General features: G+C 43.8%; 1 protein-coding gene across 2 annotated transcripts in view; it reads right to left on the bottom strand.

Annotated features, from left to right (window-relative positions):
* Nucleotides 1-562: 562 nt before the first annotated feature.
* The window catches only part of CEP72 (centrosomal protein 72), a 68,883-nt gene continuing 43,837 nt past the window's right edge, over nucleotides 563-25,608 (bottom strand). For both annotated transcript variants that reach the window (XM_061589743.1, XM_061589744.1), the window contains exons 12-14: nucleotides 16,758-16,884; nucleotides 11,502-11,613; nucleotides 563-2,011 (exon numbers count right to left, since the gene is read on the bottom strand). In XM_061589743.1, coding sequence (XP_061445727.1) covers nucleotides 1,861-2,011; nucleotides 11,502-11,613; nucleotides 16,758-16,884 — 390 coding nt within the window. In that variant the 3' untranslated portion in view covers nucleotides 563-1,860. The remainder of the gene's footprint in view (nucleotides 2,012-11,501; nucleotides 11,614-16,757; nucleotides 16,885-25,608) is intronic.

Consider the following 25,608-nt stretch of genomic DNA (forward strand, 5'->3'; position numbering starts at 1 on the left):
GCTCTTTTGAAAATGGTTTAAGAGCACCCACATGACCATTAAACCTCTTTCACTCAGACAGGGTGGGGGAAAAGGAGGAAAGAACACAACATTGGTGCTTGACGTCAGCATCCGCCCAAATCCTGGCTTAGATCAGAACCCACAATCTACCGTATCTACTTGTAAAATTTTGGGTAGAGAGAAACTTCTGCTATAAATTGTAAGGGGGTGTAAGGACTGCTCTTCCTAGCACAGGACTTAACAGAGCCTATATGGGTTTTCCTATCCTTGGCTGAGACAGCACTGGCCTAGGATGTCTGCCATCTGTGGCAGGATTGTTGTGGCAACAGAGGGCCCCTGTCCACAGCTAATAGCTAAGGAATTAGCATAAAACTGGTGTTTGCCCATTCCTGTATTTCCAAGTTACTTTATATTCTTTATGATCCAAAAGACCTCTTGCAAAAGTACCACAGCAAACGTCTGTTGTTTAAACCTGACTTGAGCACAGAACCTTTCATTAGGAGGCCCAGCAGAGAAAGATCTTTATTTTTAAAACCAGGATATAATTGTAAGATGATCACTTCTTTAAAAAGTGTTTCAGTATAATTACAATACCTCAACTGGAAAACAAGGTGGGGAAAACCCTGTAGGGATTTTTAAAATGAAGAACATTTAGAGAGGCTTTTATCTGGTCCACTTACATTTCTCAAGTAGGAAAAGCACATATTGCATGGTTTCATTTTAAAAGACACATGCGTACACGGCATAATTAGTTGTCTGTGCTACATGCAAGATGGCAACGTGTTATTCCAACAGGAAACAGTACCATAGGATATACTTTTAAAAAAAGCAATAGCAACCAATGTGGGGGGTAATGGAGCTGTGGATGTAGCCCCACAGGGTTCCACTGGATTTGGAAAGACACACTGGATGGCAAATCCTTTACTTGCCATTCCATCAGCAGATACAAAATTTCAGTACAATGAAACGTTTACAATTAGCACTGTCATGATAGTTGCATTTCTTTTTTCAAACAAGATTTCAGTGGTTTTGAAATCCAGAAATAATTGTGCAAAAGGTCAAAGAAAACAGAATGTCCTGTTAATAACACAGCATACACCCACCATGGCAGTTCCCATGGATCTCAGTGAAGAATCAACCCAATAGATTGATGAAATGATATCAGTGAAGATGTGGACACTTGCTGGGACACACGTCGACAGCATCTTTCTTTTTTTAATGGATTATGGGAATAGCAACTCCTGATCCCACATGCTCAAAGTAAATTCTTGGTCAACAGCTATTGTTTTCCAAGTGTTGAAGGACAGAAGAAGTGAAGGAATAAGCAAGAGGTTTTTTTAAAGCACCTGCAAAAGTATAAGAATCCCTCATCCCTTCTAAGGCTGCAGTTCAAATAAATATGCATAGGATTGCACTGTAACTCACATTATTGCTAAATTTACTAACATGAGCAGAAGTGCTCAAAGTTTAAGATGTCTCAATGCCACAATTCTTCAGCTGTTCTTAAAGTATCAGTGCAATTTCCTCCCAGAACAATACCTCAATCAATTATTAATATGGCCCATATTTGAATAAGTTTATGATGAGGGCAAAACTCATACTAGAAGAGATCAATTTTCTTTCACTTAAAAACTTGACTCTCCTTATAAATTGCCATTGATCAAATAATGCATTAAAATCATTCAATAATTTTATATATTCAGTCATATATGCATAAACTTAGGGGAGGAAGTCTTAAAAAAATAATTACTATACAATTTAAATCAGCCACAGTGTTAAAAGTTGTTTTGTTCATGTAAATAACCCCAATGGTTACTCATCATTTATAAACCATTTACAGTGACATTCCTTTCACTGTTACTAACATCTGTTGATGTTGCTGGGAGGAAGTGCGTCCGTTGTTTTCTTTAACTGATCATAGTTCCAGTGTAGCTGCTCCACTTCAGCCTTATGTCGCGACCGGGCCTCATCCACTTCTTTTAAAAGACGCTCATTAGTAGAAACCAATGTTCTGCAAGAAACCATCACACTTAAAGAAAAAATCGACTCTTATTCCATTACCAAATAAACTATGACACCTTCTGGTGTGAAAAGCAGCCCTGCACACGGAAGCCTCCTCATGTGGCCCACTAGTGCCCTCCTCTCTCTCCCATTGGTGAACACACCACTTTCAAAGCCATGGCGTTACTCACAGGGAGACTGCCGTGTGCACACCATACACCATAAGGAGGGAACGGGAAAAGGCTTGATTGGGACCTACAACAGCCCCTCTGTGCACACATAGCTGCACTCACACTTGGAGGGATCACTGGTCTCGGACACTTAGTCCCTTGAAAGCATGCATTACCTGCTGCACTGTCAAAATGGAGAGCATGAGTTGCACACGCACCCTGCTCACATGACTGGTCTACAATAGTGTACTCAAATGAGCTTCCCCTTCCTTTCTGTGAACTAAACAACGGAAAACGGCAGTTTTCTATTTCTGTTTCACGGAATGGAACAGCCAAACACTGCAATGCAGTGTTGAGTAGCTGCAGGGGAGGTTGGTCTGAAGGGCAAAGTGGGGTGTAGCCCTCCCAAGATTCTGTACCCCCAAACCCCCAAAAACCTCCAAAGCCATAGGCCAGTCTTTCACTGGCACCCACAGTAATATGAATACATTTCTACGGACTGACACATTGTGCTCTCTATCTGCTGGGAGGGAAACAGTTAAAAAAACCCAAGCATGATTAGAGACCACTTTGTCAGGCAGGGCGGAGGACAAAACGGGCTCATCCATGTCCCCCCTCCCCCATCTTTTTTCTAAGCAGCTAATGGACCCAGTATCAAAAGACCCAGAAAATAAACAGAGGGAAAGGTGGGCTTGTATCTGCCCTTCCATAGCCAATCATTCTTCCTGTTCCCAAGTCTGCACCTTGCCAGTCATTCCCTTCCCTCATTTTTGGAAAGCTTGCAGCTGAGCTAAAAGATTTGATATGGCAGCAACCATTGATTTTACTCAATTTGTGTGTATGAGAAAGGAGAGAACTGACTGAGACAAATCAACTACAGGTTCCCTTGGATGAGGAGGTAAGCCCTTTGTTTTCCTTCCTTCTTGGTTCTTTCTTGAGGTCTGGGGACTGTAAGGGAGGGGAGAAACAGGTGTGTGTGTGTGCATATGTATCTGTGCATGCGCGCACACTGCTTTGTTTGGTGGGGAGAAGAGAGAATTCTTAAGGCATCTGTTGAATGCAAGTAGTGAGGTTACTTGGAGAGAGGGGGAAATTGTGGGGGAGGTTGGTGTTGCTGGGGGGGGAGTAATTTCCACTCTAGGAAGCAAGATGCTGGACTGGTTTGACCCTTGGCTTGATCCAGCATTATGTTCAAAGGGATTTCAACCCATGATTGCTTCTTTCTGGTTTGGTGGCTCTAGGTTTTTTTTATTTTTGCTAACCAGTGAACACAATGCATTGCTTCAAGAACCTAAGCAAACCCCACTATTCTGAAGCAGGACGATTAATTTTGCATACTATACAACTGACAGAAAAATAAACTATTTTACCCCACTCTTCAGCCTAAAAAAGTTTCCAGAGTTGCTTACCAAGATCAGCAATACTAGACAATCATAATCAGTAATACAACATTTAAAATCAAGCATCTCTTTTCCACACGCTTCTCACCACTGCATGTTAAGGTTGTACTTCTTTGTAAAGTGACAAAGTCTAACCCTGTTCATATAGGCAGAAACTATAAACTACTTCTCTACCCAATCTTCCAAACCTTTGGTACTGGTGAGGAAAGACCTAAAACATTTACAATAATTAAGGCTATACTATAATAGTTACAAACTTAAACAATTTTCTCCCTCAAACAAATTGTCTTGACAGGACCAGAAACCTCTTGGGGGTGGGAATGCAAAATGAAACATAAACGCACAACTGATGCCTGAAGAAAACCTTCTCTTACTGAATAAAGAGGACCCCCCCACACACACACAAAGACTGGTAGCTGAAAGAATAAAGAAACGTAAGGTTTATCACTACAAAGAGGTAAAGTCATACATATTGAAGCAGCCATGCAGCCTGCACTCAGGGAGTCATTGTTAACATAGAACAAAGACAGGAAGAGAAGGGAGGAAGCAGAAGAGCAAAGCCTGCAAAAACAACAAACACTTTAGAGGAGGAATCAGCAGAGAGAAGAATAGATTGCCTTTCTGTCTATTGCCCCTCACTTGGTCAGGTCACTTGCAACAAGCATTGGTGCTTTACTTCCAACAATAAGGAATGGAAAGACATAGCTGACTTTCCATGATAAACATTAGGTTGTCTGTGGGATTGTGTATGTGGAAAAGACTGCAACTGTGGCTGCAGGGATCCCTTCTGAACCAAGGTAAGACTTTTTTAGGTGTGATGTATTTGTAGAACTTCAGTGCCCACTGTTTCTTTGGAAGAATGGAGGATGGTGACCTCATAGGCATGACCTCATAGTGCCCCACCAGGTTTAAGTTCCACCAGCCTCCACTGAGTAGCTGGCTCACATGATCAGCATTTTTAGGGCAAACTGGCCTCAGCACAGCACCAAAACCACTTTTAGAATAGCGTTCCCCAAGCTGGTGCCATCCAGATGCTTTGGACTAGCCCCAGTCAGCATGGCCAATGTTCATGAATGAGACAGTTGTAGTCTAAAGCATCTGGAAAGCACCAAGTTGGGGAAGGATAGTTTAGAACAGCAGTTCCCAACTTTTTTGGTACTGCAATCCACAAGCCCATATTTACCTGGTATGGTGACGCATCGGTTTGTTGTCACATGAAGACCTTAGGTCTTCAACAGCTGTTGGGTTTCATGAATTTTAACTGCAGGTTTGCCTATTTAATAACCATTAGTTGAGGCATCCAAGCAAATAATTACGTAACCTATTAATGTGGAATTTGTTGAAATATTTATAATACTTACAAAATTACTCAATTTTTAATGGGTATGTAAGGACACCAATTATGTGACTGCAGGATGTTGCTTTATAAACTATGCAAATTATACAGCCACAAGAGTGGCTGTATACTATAGCCAGCATGGATTTTTCACATTCCTCCATGTTAAATTAAAAACACCCCCGTGCCATCCTGCTGCTTCCCATAAAATCCTTTCAAAACAAAAATTTTAAAAACATGTAGTCCTGAACTCAGAAACACCTGCTTAACAACCCTCTACGTTTTCATGGCGATACATAAAACTCTCAGAGAGAACTGAGAGTTCAAAGTGTGTATGTGGGGCTGCCCTTGAGGTTGGTCTGGAAGCTGCAGCTGGTGCAAAATGCAGCGGCGAGATTGCTCACTGGGGCAGGTCACTGCCAACATGTACCCCACTGCTGAATGAATTGCCCTGGCTACCAGTTAGCTATTGGGCCAAGTTCAAGGTGCTGGTTTTGGTGTACAAAGCCCTATATAGGACCAGGATACCTGAAAGACCGTCTTGCCCGTTATATACTCAGTCAATCGCTGCCCTCTGCAGGTGAGGGCCTCCTACAGATACCATCTTATCAGGAGGTCCGTTCCACACAACACAGGAAGCGGATCTTTAGTGTAGTGGCACCAAACCTTTGGAATTCCTTCCCCATAAATATTAGACAGGTGCCATCTCTGTTATCTTTTTGGCACCTACTGAAGACCTTCCTCTTTCAACAAGCCTTTAAGTAGAGACCTTATTCCAGTCTGTATCTGTGTTAGAATTGCTTTTAATATGTTTTTAAAGCTTTTTTAAATTAAAAAATATGTTTTTAAAGATGTTTTGTTTAATATGAAGGTTGAAGAGTTCTTTATTGTTTATAGCCATCGGCCACCACAATATAATACATTTAAAACAGAAAAAGAATAAAAACATAGCCAAATACTTAGACAGGTACAAATAATCAAAAGATATAAGGAGTTAAAATTAATTAAAACAATTTCTTCCAAATCTGAATAAAAATAGGAACCTAATACTGGACAGCTTCTAATTCCCCTTCCGGCGTTTTAGATATTTAACTCTAATCTTTTCCGCAGCCAAGGCAAAGGATGCTACTTGACAGATTAGACAGATATCATTGCCTGCTAATAGAATGCAAATTTGTTCCAGGGGGGGTCTGTATAATATAGGTTGAAGGATATGCGAGAGGTATTTAAACCTCATATCATTGTAGAGAGGACATCTCAAAAGATAATGCACAATGTCTTCTACTTCCCCGGTGTTACAAATACATAACCGGAGGTGAAATGGAGTCTTAGAATATCTTCCATTGACCAAAGCCGAGGGCATCGACTGGAAGCGGAGAGCCGTGAAAGATTTTTGCAATAGCGGGACGTTTAAAAAATTGAAGTATTGCTCCGTGGCAAAGGAGGTTTTAAATAAGGGGTACCACAATGAGAAGGCTGATTGAGTGGTGGCATGGTTTGGTATACCCATCGTTTGGTATACAGAAGAATTCTTTCTTTCAAAATCTGTTTCGCTCTCTTAGAGGGAGTGATGGGTAAGGAATCTATACTTATCCCATATGCGGCCAGCTTTAGTTTGGAACGACTAAGCCAGTTGTCGTGATTGACATTCCGGAGCTGTTCTATGAGGCATATTTTTGGTAAGCGGGAGTTGCTCATACAGGCAAGTCTAAGCCAATAATTGGCTAAGGCCGCATGGGCCAGGGACTCTATTGAGTATAGACCAGTCTCCATCCTCAAAAAGGAGACGGGAATGCCCTTTGGAATTGCCAGAATAGAACGGATAAAGGCATTTTGAATCTTCTCTAATGAGGTGATGTTTACATGTCCCCAGATCTCTGCACCGTAAAGGATCGTAGGAATTATTTTCCTACGAAACACTTCTAGGGCAGAGGAAACCAAGCTTCCTCCTTTAAGTTTGAAAAAACTGAGAAACACATGAATGGAGCGGGAGATTTTCAGCTTAGATGCTTCGAAATGAAGTCTCCAGGTAAAATTAGAACTAAAATTGAGACCCAAATATCAAAAATTACGGCTGTTTAATCAGTTTGTTATTTAACTTCCAGGCACGTGTTTTTTTCTTTTTCCCAAACACCACAACATTTGTCTTGGTGTAGTTAACCAACATATGTTCCCTATCACAAAATGCTCCCAGGTTATTTAACAATCTTCTCATGCTGATTTGAGTGACCGAGATTAGAGCTAGATCGTCGGCATATAGCAGCACCGAGAGCTTAACATTCAAGATCGAAGGGGGGAAGAAGGATGGCCCGGAGAGTTCCTATACTATGTTGTTAATATAGAAATTATGTTTTTAAGGATGTTTTGCAATACATTTTAAAGTTTCTTTTTATGAAGTTTTAGAGTGTTTTTGGTGCTTTAGTTTACTGCTCTGGGCTGCTGCTGGGAGGTAGGGTGGGATATAAATCTAATAAATAAATAATAAAATAAGAGAAAAAAATCCAGTTCCCTGTTGGACATTTTTTTAAATAGTCTCATAATTTGTTGAAATTAATTAAAAATCAGCCATGTTAACAAAGTACCTGTAATCCTATTACTGACCTTGCCCCATACTCTGACCTTCATCTTCTGCAGTTTAAAAGTTTTAAAAATGCATGGCTGATTTTTAATTAATTTAAAATCTATGGAGTCTATAATAGCACAGACATGCTCAGTAAGAACCTACTGTCAGTGTTCTAAAAGCCAGACTAAAAGCTGTTTGGCTTGGCTAACTAGGGGGTCACACCCTTGCCAGCCTTTTATTCCACTTTAAACAGTCATGGTTTTCCCCAAAGAATCCTGGGAAATGTAGTTTGTGAAGGGTGCTGAGAGATGTTAGGAGACTCCTATTGCCCTGACAGAGTTCCAGTGGCCAGAGTGGTTTAACAGTCAGCCCCTCTTCTGGTGATTGTATTATAATATAAAACAAACATTGTAATAGGTATTCATCATACCAGTTAAATACTAAAAGCAGTAATTATTTTGTGTTTAGATTGGGAAACACTGGTGTAGAAACATGTTTCTATGGAGAGCATGAAATTTGATTTTAAAATTCTAGAGAAATTCAAATGTTTCAATGATCTCATCAGAAACACCCCCTCTACTTAAATTAGATAGATAGTGAATAGAAATATTTTACATGAGCTGAAATGGGAGGTTCAATCTAGTCAATACACCCATGCTATTTAACACTGTCTCCTTTTTAAAAAAAACACACTCAGATGTGATCTATGGTCAATAAAGAAACAGCCCATAAATTAAAACAATGAAGAAGTACTGGACTCTCCACATTTACAGGCCTTTGATTACCAGATGCTTCAGAAAAACAAAAAAGGATTTCTATCCTCAAGCCTAGTTTGTGAACTTGTGAGATAGTGGAAGTCCCTGGTAAGTGCTGCAAGGACTGGGACCCCCTGCCTGACCCTGGCTCCAGAGAGAGGCTGCAGTGAATCTTGCAGCCTCTTGCACCAGCTCCTGGCTGGTCAGGAGGCATAAAAGCCCAGCTGCCCTTGGGCGGCGAGAGTGCCACTGGCGGGGTCACCACCGAGGGGGTGACACTAAGCCCGAGGGCTAGGGCGCTACCCTCTTCTATTTCTTTCTTCTTTCTTTTTTCCCCCTAACCAATCTGAGGGAGATTGGTAGTGGGGAGAGCGTATGGCCCATTTGTAGTTCCTGAGCAGGGTGAGAGCCTGTGCAGTGAACTGAATGAAAGTCACCAGATGCCTTCAGAGTGAGAGTCTGCAACTGGCAGAAGGCTGGCCCTTCCTGGGTGTGAGACAGGAGGGGAAGTAGATGTGCTCTGTGTGAAAAATATTGAGTGGGTCTGACTGTTCCCAATTCTTGCAGATAATTGGCTCAGCTAGGTTTTGTTGGTGGGCTCCTGTTGGGCCCATATCAGGTGCTTAGGAAGAGTCTTAGTAAGGAGAGATATGGGTGATACCACCCCAATTTCAGTGATCACGGGTAGAGGGAAGTATACCCATGGGGGGTGAATTACCATAGAAGACGAGGGCAACGTTATCTGTGCCTTCTTTCTCCCTCCCACTCCTCTCATGGATGGGTTCCTCGTTGTGCATCTGCTGTGCTCACTGGCCTGAGTGTGTTGTTGGTTAACACCAGATCGGTACACCATAACACCATACTCATCCATTATTTGATCGTGGATGAAGGTGCCGATTTGGTGTGCATTTCCGAGACCTGGGTGGGTGAGCTGGGAGGAGTTGAGCTGAACCACATTAGCCCACCTGGATACTCGGTGAAACACCAGCACAGGCTGCAGGGAGGGCGGAGAAGTTGCTGTGGTCTACAGAACTTCCATCTCTGTTACCAGGAAACCACTCTGTCTTGGAGCTGGCTGTGAGGGCCTGCACTTCGTGTCGGGCTAAGGAGACAGGAAACTAGGGTTGCTGCTGGTGTACCCTCCACCCTGCTGCCCAACAGTTTCTCTGACTGAGCTGGCAGAGGCCGTCTTGGCTGTGGTGTTGGAGGAGCCCAGAATAGTCCTGGGTGATTTTAATGTCCATGCTGAGGCTGCCTCTAGTGTTGCAGCTCGGGACTTCATGGCCTCCATGCTGACTGTGGGGCTGTCTCAAGTTGTCACTGGCCCAACACATAGGGCAGGGCACACCCTCGACTTGGTTTTTGCTCCAGATGGAGAAAGGTGTGTCTGGAGATGGGGGGGGGTGAATGTCACCCCATTGTAATGGTCAGATCACTTCCTGGTGAAGTTTAGACTGATGGCTCCGATCCTTCCCTGCAGGGGTGGTGGACAGATTAAGATGGTCTGCCCCCAGAGACAAATGGAATCCACTGGATTCCTGAATGCCTTGGAGGAGTTCCCAGTAGATAGAGCAGGTGACCCAGTTGAAGCCTTATCACGCTGTGGAACAACGAGGCATGTCGGACTCTTGACATGGTTGACCCCAAGCGTGCTCTCCGGCATTGTGGAGCCCAGTTTGCACCTTGGTACACCAGAGAGCTAAGGGCAATGAAACAGGCTGGATGATGGCTAGAGCGCAAGTGGTGAAAGACGTGCTGTGAGGCTGACTGGGCACAAGTAAAACATCATAACTGTGCCTACCGTGTGGTGGTGAGGGCAACGAAGAAGGCCCACTTCTCTGCCTCTATCACATCCTCAAGTAGCCATCCAGTGGATCTTTTCCATATTGTCAGGGGCCTGTTGACATCAACTCCAGGAAATGGAGTTTTAGACCCTTCAGAGGCCCACTGTTAATTGTTTGCCAGGCACTTTGAGGGTAAAGTTGCTTGCCTCCGTAGCAGTCTTCATGCCCCATCCACATCTACTGTAGTCCCCAATGAGGTGTCCAGTGCAATGTCTGCACTACAGTCCTCTCAATCACCTTCCCTAAGAAGTGGGTATTTGCAACTGGTCGGTAATTGTCACAGACCAATGGGTCCAGGGTGGGCTTTTTCAGGAGTGGTTGGATCACTGCCTCTTTCAGGGCGACTGGAACCACTCCCTCCCGCAATGATGCATTGACCACACCCTCGATCCACTTGGTCAGACCCCCTCGGCAAGCTTTAATAAGCCAAGTTCAAGGTTCTAGTTTTGGTGTACAAAGCCCTATACAGCTCAGGACCAGGATACCTGAAAGACCGTCTTACTCCTTACTCCTTACCCAGTCGATCACTGCGCTCTGCAGGTGAGGACTCCTGCAGATACCATCTTATCAGGAGGTCCATTCAGCACAACATAGGAAACAGACCTTTAGTGTGGCAGCACCAACCCTGTGGAATCCCCACCCTTTGAATATTAGGCAGGCGCCATCTCTGCTATCTTTTCAGCACCTACTGAAGATCTTCCTCTTTCAACAAGCCTTTTAGGTTGAGACCTATCCCAGTCTGCGTCTGTGTTAGAATTGCTCAATGTTTTTTAATAATGTTTTTAACCCTTTTTTAAAGTTGTTTTTTTTAAATGTTTTTAACGCTGTTTTGTTTTAATGTATTTTAAGATCTGTTTCTATGATGTTTTATAGTGTTTTTAGAGCTTTGTCTGCCACCCTGGGCTCCTGCTGGGAGGAAGGGCGGGATACAAATTAAATAATAAATAAATAAGAAGGGCAAGGGTCGAGAGGACACGTTTCTGGCTGCATCATCACAAGCACCTTGTCTACATCATCAGGCTGCATCAACTGAAACCATTCCCAAGAAGTTGCAGCAGACATTGCATTGGACATCTCAAGTTTCTGGAAGAAAGGTGGGGGGAGAGTTTGTGATTCAGACCCTACCTTGACCTTTTACTCAGTTTGTAATCTTGCACAATCATTTTTTTCCATTTAGGCCAGCACTTAATTTCCTCATTTCTCTCAATATCTAGCATTTAGCTGCTGAACATTGGAGGTTACATTTTGCTATGATGGCTGAGCAGAGCTTGGGGTGGACGAAGCTGAAAGGAGGTGTGGTGGAAGTAGCTTGGCAAGGTTAAATGGGACTTTTTGGAGTCACCACTGAATGTTACAAGAGCAAATTTTAAAATGGTTAAGCACCTGAAATCCCAGAGCTTTCCCTTGACTTTTAGTGCTAGCTCGCTTATACCTGTGGCTTTCCTGTAACATCTCTGTGAGCTGTTGCATCTTGTCAAAGTGCTGGAGACGTTGTTTCAAACTAGCATTTTCATCCGTTAACAGCTGGTTATGATTTTCAAGCTCTAAGAAGAGATATAACATAGTTAGGTAATGAAATGAATCTTTGCTCAGAGCCATAGGCTACCGCAATTAAACACATGTAAAAGGAAAATACAAAATACATATTAAAATACAAGTCATATTTCAACAAAACACAGTTCAACAACATACAGTAAAAGAATATATTTCAAATACAATTTCCTCTCCCAAGCGAAAGATACCCTGCCCCTACAGATGCTACAGTCATAATAGTGCTGGGGCACATCCCACTCACCCCACAAGGTGTTTTTGATACCTAGCTCTTACTTTTCCCGCAGCTAGATCAAATTAAATACAGGCATACCCCGCTTAACGTCGCTTCACTCAACGTTGCCTCGCTATAACGTACATGCTCCATACGTCCCCATACCTCGCTTAACGTTCGTGCGCTTTGCAATAACGTACACTTTATTGGCATGACGCCGCTGCCATCTAGTGGTGATTGTGTGCAGTACAAGTGAAGACAATTGCTTCACTTAAAGTTTATTTTCGCTTAAAGTATACTCTCCGGCCCCATTGCGAACATTAAAGCGGGGTATCCCTGTATAGTTAGGTAACTACCATACATAGAAAAGGTGTAACATTGTATGACAGGCAGGAATATCTAAAAAAGATGAGGAGAGATGGGAGTGCACAAGCAAATCCTATTTCCCTCTGAGCCATTTCAGACAGAGGGAATGGATTTTCCCAACTGAGCCAGGCTGTTGTGTGGGGCAGCTATGTGTCACTGGTCCTTACTAGTTGCTTGTGAGATGCCAGGCCCAATTCAGGGTTTTGGGAAAATATTTTGGGCCCTTACAGAAATGTAAAGAAACACCTCCCCCCATACCAACCAACCTATGCCTTGAGGTCTGCAGGGGAAACCCTGTTAGTAGTGCCACTGATGGGTATGGCCCATGGGGCAGGGATTTGGGACAGGGCCATCATCACTGTGGTGTCCTGACTTTGGAACTCCCTCCCCATGGAAGTGTGGCTGTCTCTCACACTGATGGCATTTAGACGTCATCTGGAAATTTATTTATTTGCCCAGGATTTTAAAATATGAATGTTGATATAAAATTGCAGCAGCTTTGAATCTGTATTTGTATAGGTCATAGTGATGTATTTGTAGGTGTTTTAATCTTTGCATGCATTGTACTTTAATTATGTTGTATACCACCCCAAGTTTCCATATCGGACCCCAGGGAGAGGGTGTGGGCTCCATAATCCAAATCAACTGATCACAGTTATCGTTTTCAAAGTCAATCAGCCACCCTAAGGGCATTTGAAATCTATTCAGCAGGCTTCTTCCAATACTACAGATGATCCAAGGGAAAAAAATTCTATGAAGGTGTTTCTGGACAGAAAAGGAAGGGTTCTTTTTACCCAGAAACAGCCATAGTATAGATTAAGTAATCATAATCAAAATAGGATGTTTAGCCAGCAAACAAATATTTTCAGAAAGTAATGTTAGAATAAAAATGGCCACCCCCACTCCCCATACTCATATTTAACATATTTCATATAGAGACTTACACCTGTCCATCTCCTGTACTGGCCAATCACAATCGTCACTACTGTTCCACCCCTCCTGTCTTTACGGGTGAAAAAGCCTGTTCCTTTTAAATAACAAATTGAAAACTCTTCCGGGAAGAGTGGCTTAGACTGGACACTGGACCCCTTTGTTCCTCCATCTCCTTTTCTTGATTGATGCATACGATTGTAATTTGTGCCAGTTGCTCTTCTGAGCCTGCACTGATTGTTCCCTGCTTTTGGAAGGATCAAGCTAAAAGAGCGGGCAGCATGACCCTTGCTAGAGGCACCCAGCTTCTAAAAATGTTACTATCATCAATGTCTCTGAATTTATTGCTCTAGTGTTCATCGCTTCAATATATTTTACTTTTTTAAAGGAGAGTGCAGGCAAACTGCCCCAAAAGCATGTTTAGCTGGCATCATCTTGTTCCAGGGTGTTGAAGAGGATCTGCTTTCTTTATTGGGGCAAAGGCTGGAAAGATTCTCGGCAGCCTACTCTTCTGTCTGACAGCAGCAGGCTGCCTTTGGGGGCCTTTGTTGCTGGGTTTAGCTCAATGGGGCTTTTGGTGTTGTCAGGGGTTGGGGAAGGAGGCTCTTGCCTGCTTGTCTGCCCGCAGGAAGCGGCAGCCATTTCTTAGCCCAGAGTGAGCTTTTGTTCTTGTCCTGAGGAATGGAGGCGGAAGAAAGATCTTTTCGGTGGTTGAGGGCATCTCTAGGCCCCAACTGGGCCTTTGTGTTGGGGATGTGAGAAGAAAAACATACTACTGCAGCCCACTAGTCCTTAAAGAAATATATTAGTGCCTCACTGGAGACCTATTTCACCTTTTGACTGGGGAGAGAAGCATAGAGGCTGGGAAAATGGTGCTGGGGCTTCCCAATGGTCCCGCTTGCATCCTCCTCATGGCAGTGGCACCAGGCATTCAACGGGGGCCATGAGGGCCTTCTTAATGAAGTAATTTGCACATGCACACATACTTAACACATACACTAACCCTGGGCGAGAGTGGAAAAGAGGAAGGATTTGCGTGTGCGAACCAGAGAGTGGGAACTTTAGAAGAGTAAGGGGTGGGGTTTTGAGGTTTTTTGTTTTTTTAGAATTCTTAAATTAGTGAAAATGCTTAGCTAGAGAGCTGAAGCGGAGAAAGAGTCTATGGGGAACCAAACGATATGTGAGATAAATACAAAAAAGCAAGAGGAAAGCATCTGTTAGCTTTTGGCACATTTGTTCTTGGTGGGAATTACACTTTCGGCACTACTGATAACCTCTCCTCTGCCTCTCTCTCTCTCTCTCTCTGTGTGTGTGTGTGTACTCGTGTGAGAGAAAGAGCCTCTCTTGCATGCTTATAACGCATGGGGGGGATTACTAGGAGCTTTGCTTTCATATTAGCTACAAATATATATGTATCCAAACTGCTTTTCCTGTTCCTATTGGGTTTCTGTGGAAAGTGTTATGTCAACACTGAGGTGGGTGAGTTGGGGGATAGAGAGGCAGGTCAGATGGTGGTTCTATTAGTTCAGGTTGCATGAAGGTATCCAGCCTCCTGCAGTACATTGTGGATGTTTGGATTTACTTCCTTTGTGCTTCCCACCTCTTCTGTTTTCTGCTGTAGGTTGTTGTTGTTTTACTCACTTTGAGAAAGTGAAATACCTTTTTTCATAGCAGCATAATAATTTCAGGAAGAATATTGGCTTATAGACCAGATGTGAGGAAAGCCGAGTAACACACGAGGCAAATAAAGAAACTGCAGGAGAAGAGCAAACATTTCACCCCCACTGTCTTCTGTTCTTTGCAATCTAAGCCAACGTATGCTAAGAGGTCCTGATGGGAGCAAGTTCCACTGAATTCAAGTACTTAAGCACGGGATTGCAACCTTACAGCGGAATCCAACCATGTCTACTCAGAAGTAAATTCTATTGACTTCAATGGGGCTTACTTTCAGATAATTGGGTTTAGGATTGCAGCCTTCATATAGCCTTGGGTTGCTGTTAGGCTATTCATCTGCTATTGGTCCTTCACTACAGATTTGTCTGTACCGCAACAATATGTTGGACAGTTAGCAAACCAGTTATGAATAAACTGTAGAGTGCAGCACCAATTTACCAGTATAACCAGTAGAGTCCAGTAGCGTTTTAGCTTGCTTATCAGTGCCAGTCGCCGACCGAAATAATAGACCATCAGCCACGTCTTTAAGAAAACGAAACTTTACTGGTTTCACACCGTGCTCCGTCTCTTGCTCACCAACCAACTCTATAATGCTTTCCTATTACCCCCACACCTCTGTGTGCTCATTGAAGCCTTTTCATTGCTGCTTCACTTATCAGTTACAGCCGCAGCCTGACCTTGGGCGTTTCTGCCAAGTGCTGTCAATTACCGGCTTCACTGTGTCTTTAACTCCTAACAGTCTTGTCTGGAACTGGCTGTGTTGCCCACCTAAGCCTGACATAAACTAGGTCTGATTTTATTGAAGCTGAACAGTAGAGTAATCTTGTTTGGATGTGCCGCTATTTGTTAACTCTATCACTGTAAGCAATATAGTAATAGGGAACTCTTATAAACATTTTTTATTGTGTATTTTTAATTGTGGCGGCTTTTGTTTTCTAGGCTCTCTTTATTTATTTATTTATTTGTTGCATTTATACCCCACCTTTCTTTTCATGATAGATACCCAAGGCGGCTTACGTATGGTTCCCAGATGGTCTCCCATCCAGGCACTGACCAGACCTGACCCTGCTTAGCTTCAGCAGGGCACTGGCCTCATGTGTCCTTAGACCATAGCCTGGGACCAGGGGAGGTAAGATACCAGCAGCATTGGGATGGAAAGCACTGGGATGGAAAGGCGTAGAATTGATAATTGCCACACAGAGAAAATTTAGGGAAAGCTGGTCGACATAACAAACATTTTATTCCCAAACTGAGGAAACAGCATCAAGTAAAACAATGGCATTAACGTATTCTTTACAAGAACCAACACTGATGTAATGTCATCGCTCTAATATCTACCTGAGAAAGTTGTACAAGAGCTGTGAGTTCTTCCCAGACATTTTTCAGGTACTTTTCGTGCATTCCCCAATTGGGCCTGGAGGAGTAACTAATTTACTCCACATATATTTTTCATGTGTGCAGAGTGGTTTGTAAACTGTACTTATGTGATTGTGTTCACTAATGGCAATGGGCTTGAATGTATGGTGTCAGTCCTGTTATTTGTTTTTTTAAAACAAAATCCAAATATGCAAGATAAAAGACATCACAGCACTACTTATGGTGACCCCCTTGGAGCCACTGCCACTTAGCTGCCTAGCCGCCCTACCGGGTTCAGTGGTCACCAGCTAGCACTGATTAAGAGGTTTTGCTCATTTCTCCCTGGAACTGTAGCAAATGCTACTCATAAGACTCTGCAGCAATTAGTGGAAAGCCCGGAAAGACCAAAATGTACATACACAGGTCCACATGTAATTCTTTGGATCTCAGCTCTAGATTTTGTTAATTTTTCAATGGCTATAAAATTACAAAGTTGTCATTTATTGGATTAAAAACGTATTTAATCTGTACCTGTTCAAACACACCTATGGATTGCTTTATTCAGATTTTTTTTTATAAAAAAAACACACAACTCACTGGTAATCTGTAATGGTACCACATCTGCAGTATCTGCACCCTGGATCTTTTGTTCCACTTTGGAATTGTGCACTATCAACGCTGCATTTTCTTCCAACAACTTGTCTAAACGTTGCTTCAATATATCCTAAAATGATGGGGGGTGGGGGAAGAGTGCGGAAGGAAAACCCAACAATAGAGACATGATTAGATTAACATAGTATTTCAGATTCTGTTAACTTGTTACCTGTTCCTATGAGCAGTTCACCAAGGCAGGCATTTATTGATTGCTCACTCAGATGAGGAGGATAAACTCATTCCCCTGCCCTGGTGCAGGGCACCATCTGACTTAGGTACAGGTAAAGTAGCTGTAGTAATAGGCAAACTTGCATGTTCCCTTGTAAAGGGAGATGTTCCCTTTAAGGGATATTTGGGGAAATATCCCATGTACCTGTTTACCATGATGTAACTTCCTAATGGGTGGGATTAGTTACCTGGCTTCCTCCTCCTTTGTCCTGGAGATTCCTGAATAATCTCCATTACTGATCTTTTTACCTCTGGGGGAGGCCGCATGGCAGATGCTCTCCTCAGAGCATCACTATCAAAGACTAAGATGGACTAAGACTTCTACTTTTTCTTTCATCTAAGCTAGAGGCTATGTTTCTGAACATATGAAAGGTCGTGAGTAAATATTCTTTATCTTTTACCTAAAAAGGTTGTGTCTGTTGTTATTTGTGCCTAGGGAAAGGTGTGGACTGGTTTACGTTCACTCTGCTGCTTGCATTTATATCTCTGCTAAGAAATAGGACCACGAAACTTAGTTCCTATTTCATTTTATATTTTTAAAATACCAAACAGTAGCACCCTCTTGATTCTGCAGTACTAGGGACTTTTGGAGGAGAAAGGAAGGCTTGGGGCATAGCCAAGTGAGGAAAAAGGAGTGGTGAGAAAGAAGAGAAAGCTGGACTTACTATGAAGTGTTGTTCTGAACAGAGGAGCATCAAGGAAAGAGTTAACTCCTCTTCAGAAAACAGGGCAAATTTCAAAGGAAAAACGTTTGCGGTAGCCAGCAAGAAAAGGAGGAAATGTCCCTCTAGTGGACAGCAGTGTGGCCTGGCCAAAACCACCCTACCAGTACAAAAATTCCCAATAAGGAATCTTTACATAAGATAGAACAAGGAAAACATTTGGAAGAAAACATATACAGTAAAAGAAAAAGTGGCATGGGAGGCCCTAACTGTGTTACCAGGAATAAACCATGTAAACGTGAGGCACACAGCCCACTTTATCCACTCTGGTCCTGGTTGAACTCAAAAGGATAGGGTTGCATGTTCCACTCTTTGCTGAGCAGAACACTTCACTCTAAGCCCAACTTTCCATTCTTGGTCAGCAGAGGAGCATACAGAAAATGGATTTACAGAAGCAGTAACCCTAGAATATAGGTGGGAGGAGAACTTCCAATCTCCTACAAAAGGCTGCTTCTGCTGAAGTGAATCCATCCACCGTGCAGTATCAAACAAAAGCGGGGGAGTCTATGTGGCCCTCAGCAGATGTCATAGCTCTTGTATGAAGGGCTGTCGTGGCAGGCACCCCTCTGACCAAATAAGCAGTGATGACTGAGGGAGGAATGAGATTCTTAGGTACATATACCATGGAGATGCATTCTCTGACTCATTTGCTAATGGTGGACCTGAACACCTGCTTGCCCTGCGCTCCCTGCTTGCAGGAGACAAAGAAAAATCTGTGCATCTCAGGTCCTTGGTGCAAGTCATGTACACTCACAGGGCCCTCCTTATGTCAAGATTGTGCCACCTTTTCTCCCTCCTGTGCATTGGGTTGGGCAGAAAGATTTCCTGTACCCTGTAGAAGGTGGAATTAACTGTGGGCACAAAGTCTGGTCTGAGGACCTCCCATACTGGATGGAAGAAGGGATCAAGGCAATAGTAAATGCATCCTTGGAAGAGGGTGCAATGCCATTAGCCTTCAAGGAGGTAGTCATAAAGCCCATCTTGAAAAAGTCCTCCTTGGATCCCCAAGAGTTGAATAACTTCCGCCCAGTCTCTAATTTACCATTTCTGGGCAAGGTGATTGAGAGAGTGGTGGCCAAACAGTTACAGACACACTTGGATGAAGCAGATTATCTAGATCCATTCCAATCGGGCTTCAGGACTGGACATGGAACTGAAACAGCCTTGGTCGCCCTGGTGGATGATATGAGGAGGGCGCTGGATAGGGGAGAATTCACCTTCCTCGTCCTCCTGGATCTCTCAGCGGCTTTCGATACCGTTGACCACGGTATCCTTTTAGATCGCCTGGAGGAATTAGGAATAGGGGGCACTGTTTTACGGTGGCTCTGTTCCTATCTCTCAGACAGGCACCAACGGGTGGCATTGGGGGATGAGGTTTCAGACCCTTGGCCTTTCAATTGTGGAGTGCCACAGGGTTCTATCCTCTCCCCCATGTTATTCAACATCTATGTAAAGCCACTGGGGGCCATCATCGGGAGATTTGGGCTGCGGTGCCACCAATATGCGGATGACACTCAGCTCTATCTCTCGTTTAAGTCCTCACCAGAGTTGGCTGTGGACACCATTTCCAAGTGCCTGGAATCCGTAAGTGGATGGATGGGAAGGAATAGGCTGAAACTAAATCCCGACAAGACCAAGGTGTTGCTCGTGGGAGACAGGGGCAGGTTGGGGGATATAGACCTGGTGTTCAATGGGGTAAAATTGCCCCTAAAAGACCAGGTCCGCAGCCTCGGGGTCATTCTTGACTCCCAGCTGTCCATGGAGGCTCAAGTCTCGGCAGTGAGCCAGGCAGCTTGGTATCAATTACATCTGATAAGGAGACTGCAACCCTACCTTCCTGCCCATCTGCTCCCATGGGTGATACATGCCCTGGTCTCCTCTCGCTTAGACTACTGTAATGCGCTCTACATGGGGTTACCCTTGAAAACGGTCTGGAAATTACAACTGATACAGAATGCGGCGGCACACTTGATTAAGAACTGCCGCCGCCGTGATCATATCACTCCGGTGTTAGTAGATCTACACTGGCTGCCAGTTGTTTACCGGGCCCAATTCAAGGTGTTGGTGTTGACCTTTAAAGCCCTATATGGTTTCAGCCCAGTTTATCTGAAGGAGCGCCTCCAGCATCACCAATTATGCCGCCTGACGAGATCAGCCACACAAGACCTTCTCTCGGTCCCACCAGTTAAGATAGCGAGGCTGGTGTGGACCAGAGAGAAGGCATTTTCGATTGTGGCCCCCACCCTCTGGAATTCCCTTCCTTTTGACCTTCGCCATGCCCCCTCCCTGATAGGTTTCCGCCGGGACTTGAAGACCTGGCTGTTCAGGCAGGCCTATGGGATATCTGGGGTGGGTTGTTTTTAATACCGGTATATTAATTATTGTTGTGGTTTTATCGATTCTTATTGTACTTTACCATGTAAATGTACGTCGACTAGAGTGGCCGTTAATTCGGCCAGATAGGCGACTCATAAATAAAATTTTATTATTATTATTAAGATGAAGAGCTCCTTGACTTCCGGGAAGGGTGACTTCGCCTGTGCCTGCTTTTGAGACGAGCTCTCGTCTCAGAAGAAGCTTTTTCAGTTTTAAAATCAGTCAGAACGTTCTTTTTGACTGGTAAAGATTTTCTCCCGAGCAGGGAGAAACGTAGAGATTAACCACAAAAGCCTGTGTTAGTTGGGAGGACTGGATTTCATTAATTTATGAGAGAAGGTTCAGCCAGCAATGCCGGACGGATTTTCAAACAAGCTCTAACTGATTAAGCGACACGTTTATCTTTTCCTCAAAGAAAAACGGATTCTAACAGGCAAGCACTCTTCTTTCTATTTTTTTCATCTGGTTTAAATTGTTGCAGCAAATAGAGATTTGTCAATGAATCAGCTATAAAGAATTTCTGGGTGAGTTATAACTCTTCTCTTTCATTCACGAAATTAAGGAGGAAAGAAATTGAAAAAGCTTATCTTTGTTTTGATTGCAAAAAGCTGACCTGGAATTGTGAATTTTAAAGATACAAACGGATGAGGGATTTCTATTCTGAGGAGATAAATAAATAAATTTGATTTATGAACTTTGGAGTATTTTATGTCTGGGACTATTTTTTTTTTGGTCTATTTCATTTTGACGAATCTGCTTGTTCACGACGCCACTAACTGTTCTGAAGCTGTGAACTAAATTTGTTTTGCATTCCTGAACATATAAGAGATAAGGCAGGCTGTGTTGTCTACACTGTGATGTCATCAGGCCTGAAATATTAACCCAATTGTTGCTGAAATAAGAAGTGGTTTTTCTTTTTTCTTCGTGGTTTTAAGAATGGCAATCAAGAAAGTGGCTGAGAATCTGGAAGTAATTATGTTTCAGAAAATAATGGATGAGATTGAGATAACGAAACAAACCCTGAGACAGGGTAGAATGGAGATGAAAATTGAATTTGGCAAAATGAACCAGGAGCTTAAAGAAATAGGGGATCTTGTGAGAGAGGAGATTGATGAGATCAGAGATGAGAAAAGAAAAAATAAAGAGAAGATGCAAGCCCTGGAGATTGGAACAAATGTGGAATCGGAAAAAGACCTGGATTTTATGGATATTAGAGATAAAGTTTACTGTCTGGAATTCAACGTTGTCTCTGAAGAAATTAATGAAGATATTAGAGATATTAATGTCTTGGATAAATTTTTGGACTGGAATGATGTGATGGAGCTTGACATAGAAAAAATCTATGGAATTAACTACAGACATGTGACAATGGACAAACTCTCAAGAGATGTGCCAGTGCATTATGTAAAAAAAAAAGAACACAGATATGACTTTACAACAATATTTCAGCAACATATTCAGAATTGATGGCAAGGAAATATTTGTGAGAAAGGAAATTCCCATTAGACTCTTATTATATGACTATGGCTATGACAGCAAGATTATTATGGGATACTGATAATGGAAGAATGGCTACTGAAATTACTGGATTTAACAGGATTATTGAAGATGGAAGATGGAATTAACATTGATAATGGAAGAATGGCTATTGAAATTATTGGACCTAACAAATTTGATGAGATGGATTAATCGATATGTTTATTTGGAGAAAAATTGATAGATATATTTCTCAAGGAAGTGAAACCTCTCTTTGACTTTTTGTGGAAAGAATAAAGTAATGTTTATGAGATTTGATGATTAACTAAGATAACTACTGGAGGAAAGTTATTTTGTAATATAATTTAAGAGACAGGATTGTTATATATTGTAGACCTATAACTGATCTGCGACAAATCGGAAGTCAACATTTTATTTTATTGTTTAATTATTTTTGTTTTGTTTTGTTATGTTTTTGAAAATTTGAATAAAAATTAATGATAAAAAAAAAGAGGAAGAGCTCCTTGCACACCGACAGAGCCTCCAGTCCTTCCACCCTCTTGGATGAGATGGCTTTGCACTAGGAAAACCACCTCCCACATGAGTTCTTTGAGACTAATGGCATGTACGAGTATGAAGGACGGCAACATGAGTATTAAGGTCAGATCCCAGGAGAGAAACTTATGGGTAACAGGTAACAATATCAGAGAGGCTCTTCTCAGGAAGCTCTCAACCTTCAGCAGACAAGATAGGAATCTGCCCCCCAGGACTGTGAACACACTGCTTAGGTCCACTGGCTATCTGTACTGCATGCTTGGTGCAAGCCCTAGGTCCAACCTGGCTTGGAGAAACTCTGTAACATCCAGGATGCCTGCAGGAGAAGACTGTAGGTGTGGTTCTTATACCTGCAATAGAAGGCCTTCCAAATCATTTCATACATTTGGTTAGCGGACACCCATCTGGATGCTAGAATGTTCTAGGTCGCTTTGGCAGACAGCCCTTCATCTAGGAATGCTGCCTGTTCAAGATCCAGACAGAGTTGAGGCCAGCCTGAGGCTAGATGTGGCATGGGTCCCTGGGACAGGAGATCCAGCTGCAAGGCTATGGCAACTGAGATCCACCAACTCTGAGAACCATGGCCAGCTGGGCCAGTGAGGTGCCACCACTAGGACCCAGGCATGAGTTACCATAGAAGCCTAAGGACCACGGGCTGACATGGGGTCAACTGCTTCCACTTCTGCATCCCAAAACTGCAACATTAATGTGTGAACTTTCCTGATCTGTCTGGTGGTGAAGAGGTCCATCTAGGTGGCTACCCACTCCCTCAAAATGGTCTGGAAGACTTCCTTGTATAGAGACTACTCTCTCTGGCTGATGAGGACTCCAGGGCATTGCATTCTTCCAGGGTGCAAGATCAGGTCTTGCAGAATTCCTGCAACCTGTCTCCACCCCACCTGCCCTGAGCTGGCATCACATGGATAGCTGCTTGTGATGTCCCTTGCCACCTCTGTGCAGTTGTGGGGCCCCTCCCTGGACTCAGAGTGTTGAGAGCTCCAGGCCCCCCAAAGGGTCTGGTTGTTCTCCACACAGAGGAGTAACTCTTGGACTGAAAGGGATGGTAAGTCGTTTTTGTTTCTGCAATCATCTTTTTTGATAGTGAAGAAAGGGCTTTTTTCTTTTCTTTGGTCTCCACCAGCACTGGATCCAAGGCTTTACCAAACGCCCCGTGACAGGAATGGCAGAGAGGTAGGATTTGGCTTGTTGGTCTACGTCCCAATGTTTCAGCCATAGGTTATACCTTGTAATCACCCCAGATTCCAGGTTCCTGACAATATATTGAACATAGAGGACTCTGCCATGAACTCAGCAGCCTTGACTAGTTTGTTTAATCTTTCCCTCAGGTGCTGTGCTTCAACCACACCCCTGGCATCAGGGCTATAGTATCGATGCTCTGGCCATGACTGAGTTGGCTGTAGCCGCTAATGGCCAAGGCCAAGGCTTTGTGCAGCCTCACTATTCTTGCCCCCCTGTTCTGACAGGGACTCCCCCACCCTGCAGGGAGCACTGATTTTGACATCAAAGCAGCTCCTTGACCATTCACTTATGGCAGCGGAAGCATGTCCACGACTGGAAAGGATATGCCTTCTTTTTGATAAGGTATGGCAGGCCCTAGGCTCGGTCGGCTCACCGCAGCCATCGCTTCAGACAATATACTGTTGAAGAACTCTTGGAAAGGAGTTCCAAGGCTAGGCCTCAAGGAACACTTCAGCGGATCCCTGACTCTGCACACCCTCCTGGTCAGGTTGTTCCTGCATAACATGATGGGGTACAAGGCAGGGCGACACCGGCATTTAAGCACTGGAGAGGAAAAGGAGCATCCTCTCCAGATAGGATCAGCGAGAGGGAGGGGGAGCTACTTCCCCCAATGAAGGATGCTGAACCCAGGAGTGTGCCTCCCCCAAAGTATGATGAAGCTGGGCACCCGGTATCTTCCCCCCTCTTGTGAAGTGTTGGGACTTAGGACGTCTCTTGATCTCCCCTCTATCTCCTCCCGCTGGGCTGCTAGACAAAGAGGTGAGAGAGGCAGACCAGGCCTTGGAGGAGGAGGTGGTGGAAAAGGGTTCTCTGCACCTACGCCTCCTGCTCTTTGGATGCCTGTCCTTGCCTCTGAGAAAGATGCTTAGCCAAAGGAGCAGCCGTTGCCCTTTCTACCTGCTTATTCTAAACCATCACCACAGGAAGGAAGGCTTCCTGATTCTTAGAGAGCCCAGGCCTGGGATCGGCTGGGGTCCCAGCATCCACCACCTCTCCCTTATGGCTTCCCACTCCCCTCAGAAAGGAACTAGAATGGCACCTGCCGCTCATGCCGGCATTTCCAGGGCTGCTCCGGTGCACTGGGATGCCCCCATATCCTCACCAAGAGACAGGAAGCTTCAAGGCAAAGTGTTTATAGGAGTCTGCGGAGGGCAGTGAGTGGAAGAATGGCCAGCAGAGGAAAACAAAATTAATTCTACAGGGCTGACCAATGGCTGATACAGGAAAAAATGTTGCACATCTTTACCCTCTTGTTATTATTGGTGGGGTCTGGGAGAAGGTCTGGCTGGAGCCTGGCTAAAAGTGTGCTTCCTGCCCCAAGGCCTTGCTGCTGGGGAGCAGGTGGTGCTCAAAGGCTTGGGATGTGGCTAGCTACCTCTTGCACTAGGAGGGGGTGTCCAGCCAGTCTGGGCTGCTTGATAGTGGTGGTGGGTGCGGGAGAACACTCCAGCTACCCCCCTTGATCTCCCTTGGACTCAGGTGGTGGAAGGAATAACGTCTTCATGGTCACTCAGTGAGTAATAATGACTAGGCAAGAGAAGTAATGCTTGAAAGGGCCCCTTTACCCTCCGTCCACCCCATGGAGCATACAGGAGCAAGGAATCAACCCTGTTCTCTTCTCAAAGACAAAGTTAAGACAGGAGGGTTGTTTCCTCCTCTTTTAGCTGGCTCCTGCAAACGTTTTTTCTTTGAAATTTGGCCCTGCCCTCTGAAGAAGAAGTAATCCTTTCCTGTATGCTCCACTCCTCTGCTGACGGTGAAAATGTAGTCTTGGGTGAGTGAGATAGAAGTACAACAACATGAGGAGGAAAGAGGGATTTGTAGTTACTAATTGGCTGGTTAGCCAAGATTATATTTCACCTAAGCTGCTGACCAGTAAATTGCAGTAAAATGAAGAACAAGGATTTCATGCATGTGTTACCCAGTATTTCAAGGTACTGATATCGGGTAAGTACATCAATAATTTTATATGGGGGCTATAAACCTTTCAATAACATGCCCCACAGAATTCTTAAGGAAGTAGGAAATCTATGTAAGTGAGCAAACGGTAACCTCATCCAGTTGGCAGTGTGAGTGCAACTGCTAAAGCATTTCTACTTTCAGATTCTCCCCAACAGCTGCTGCAACTACTGTGGGATCCCAGTGATCCTCAGAGCTAAAAGTAATCAGAATAGACC

This window comes from Rhineura floridana, chromosome 11, assembly GCF_030035675.1.
Source record: "Rhineura floridana isolate rRhiFlo1 chromosome 11, rRhiFlo1.hap2, whole genome shotgun sequence".
Lineage (NCBI taxonomy): Eukaryota > Metazoa > Chordata > Lepidosauria > Squamata > Rhineuridae > Rhineura > Rhineura floridana.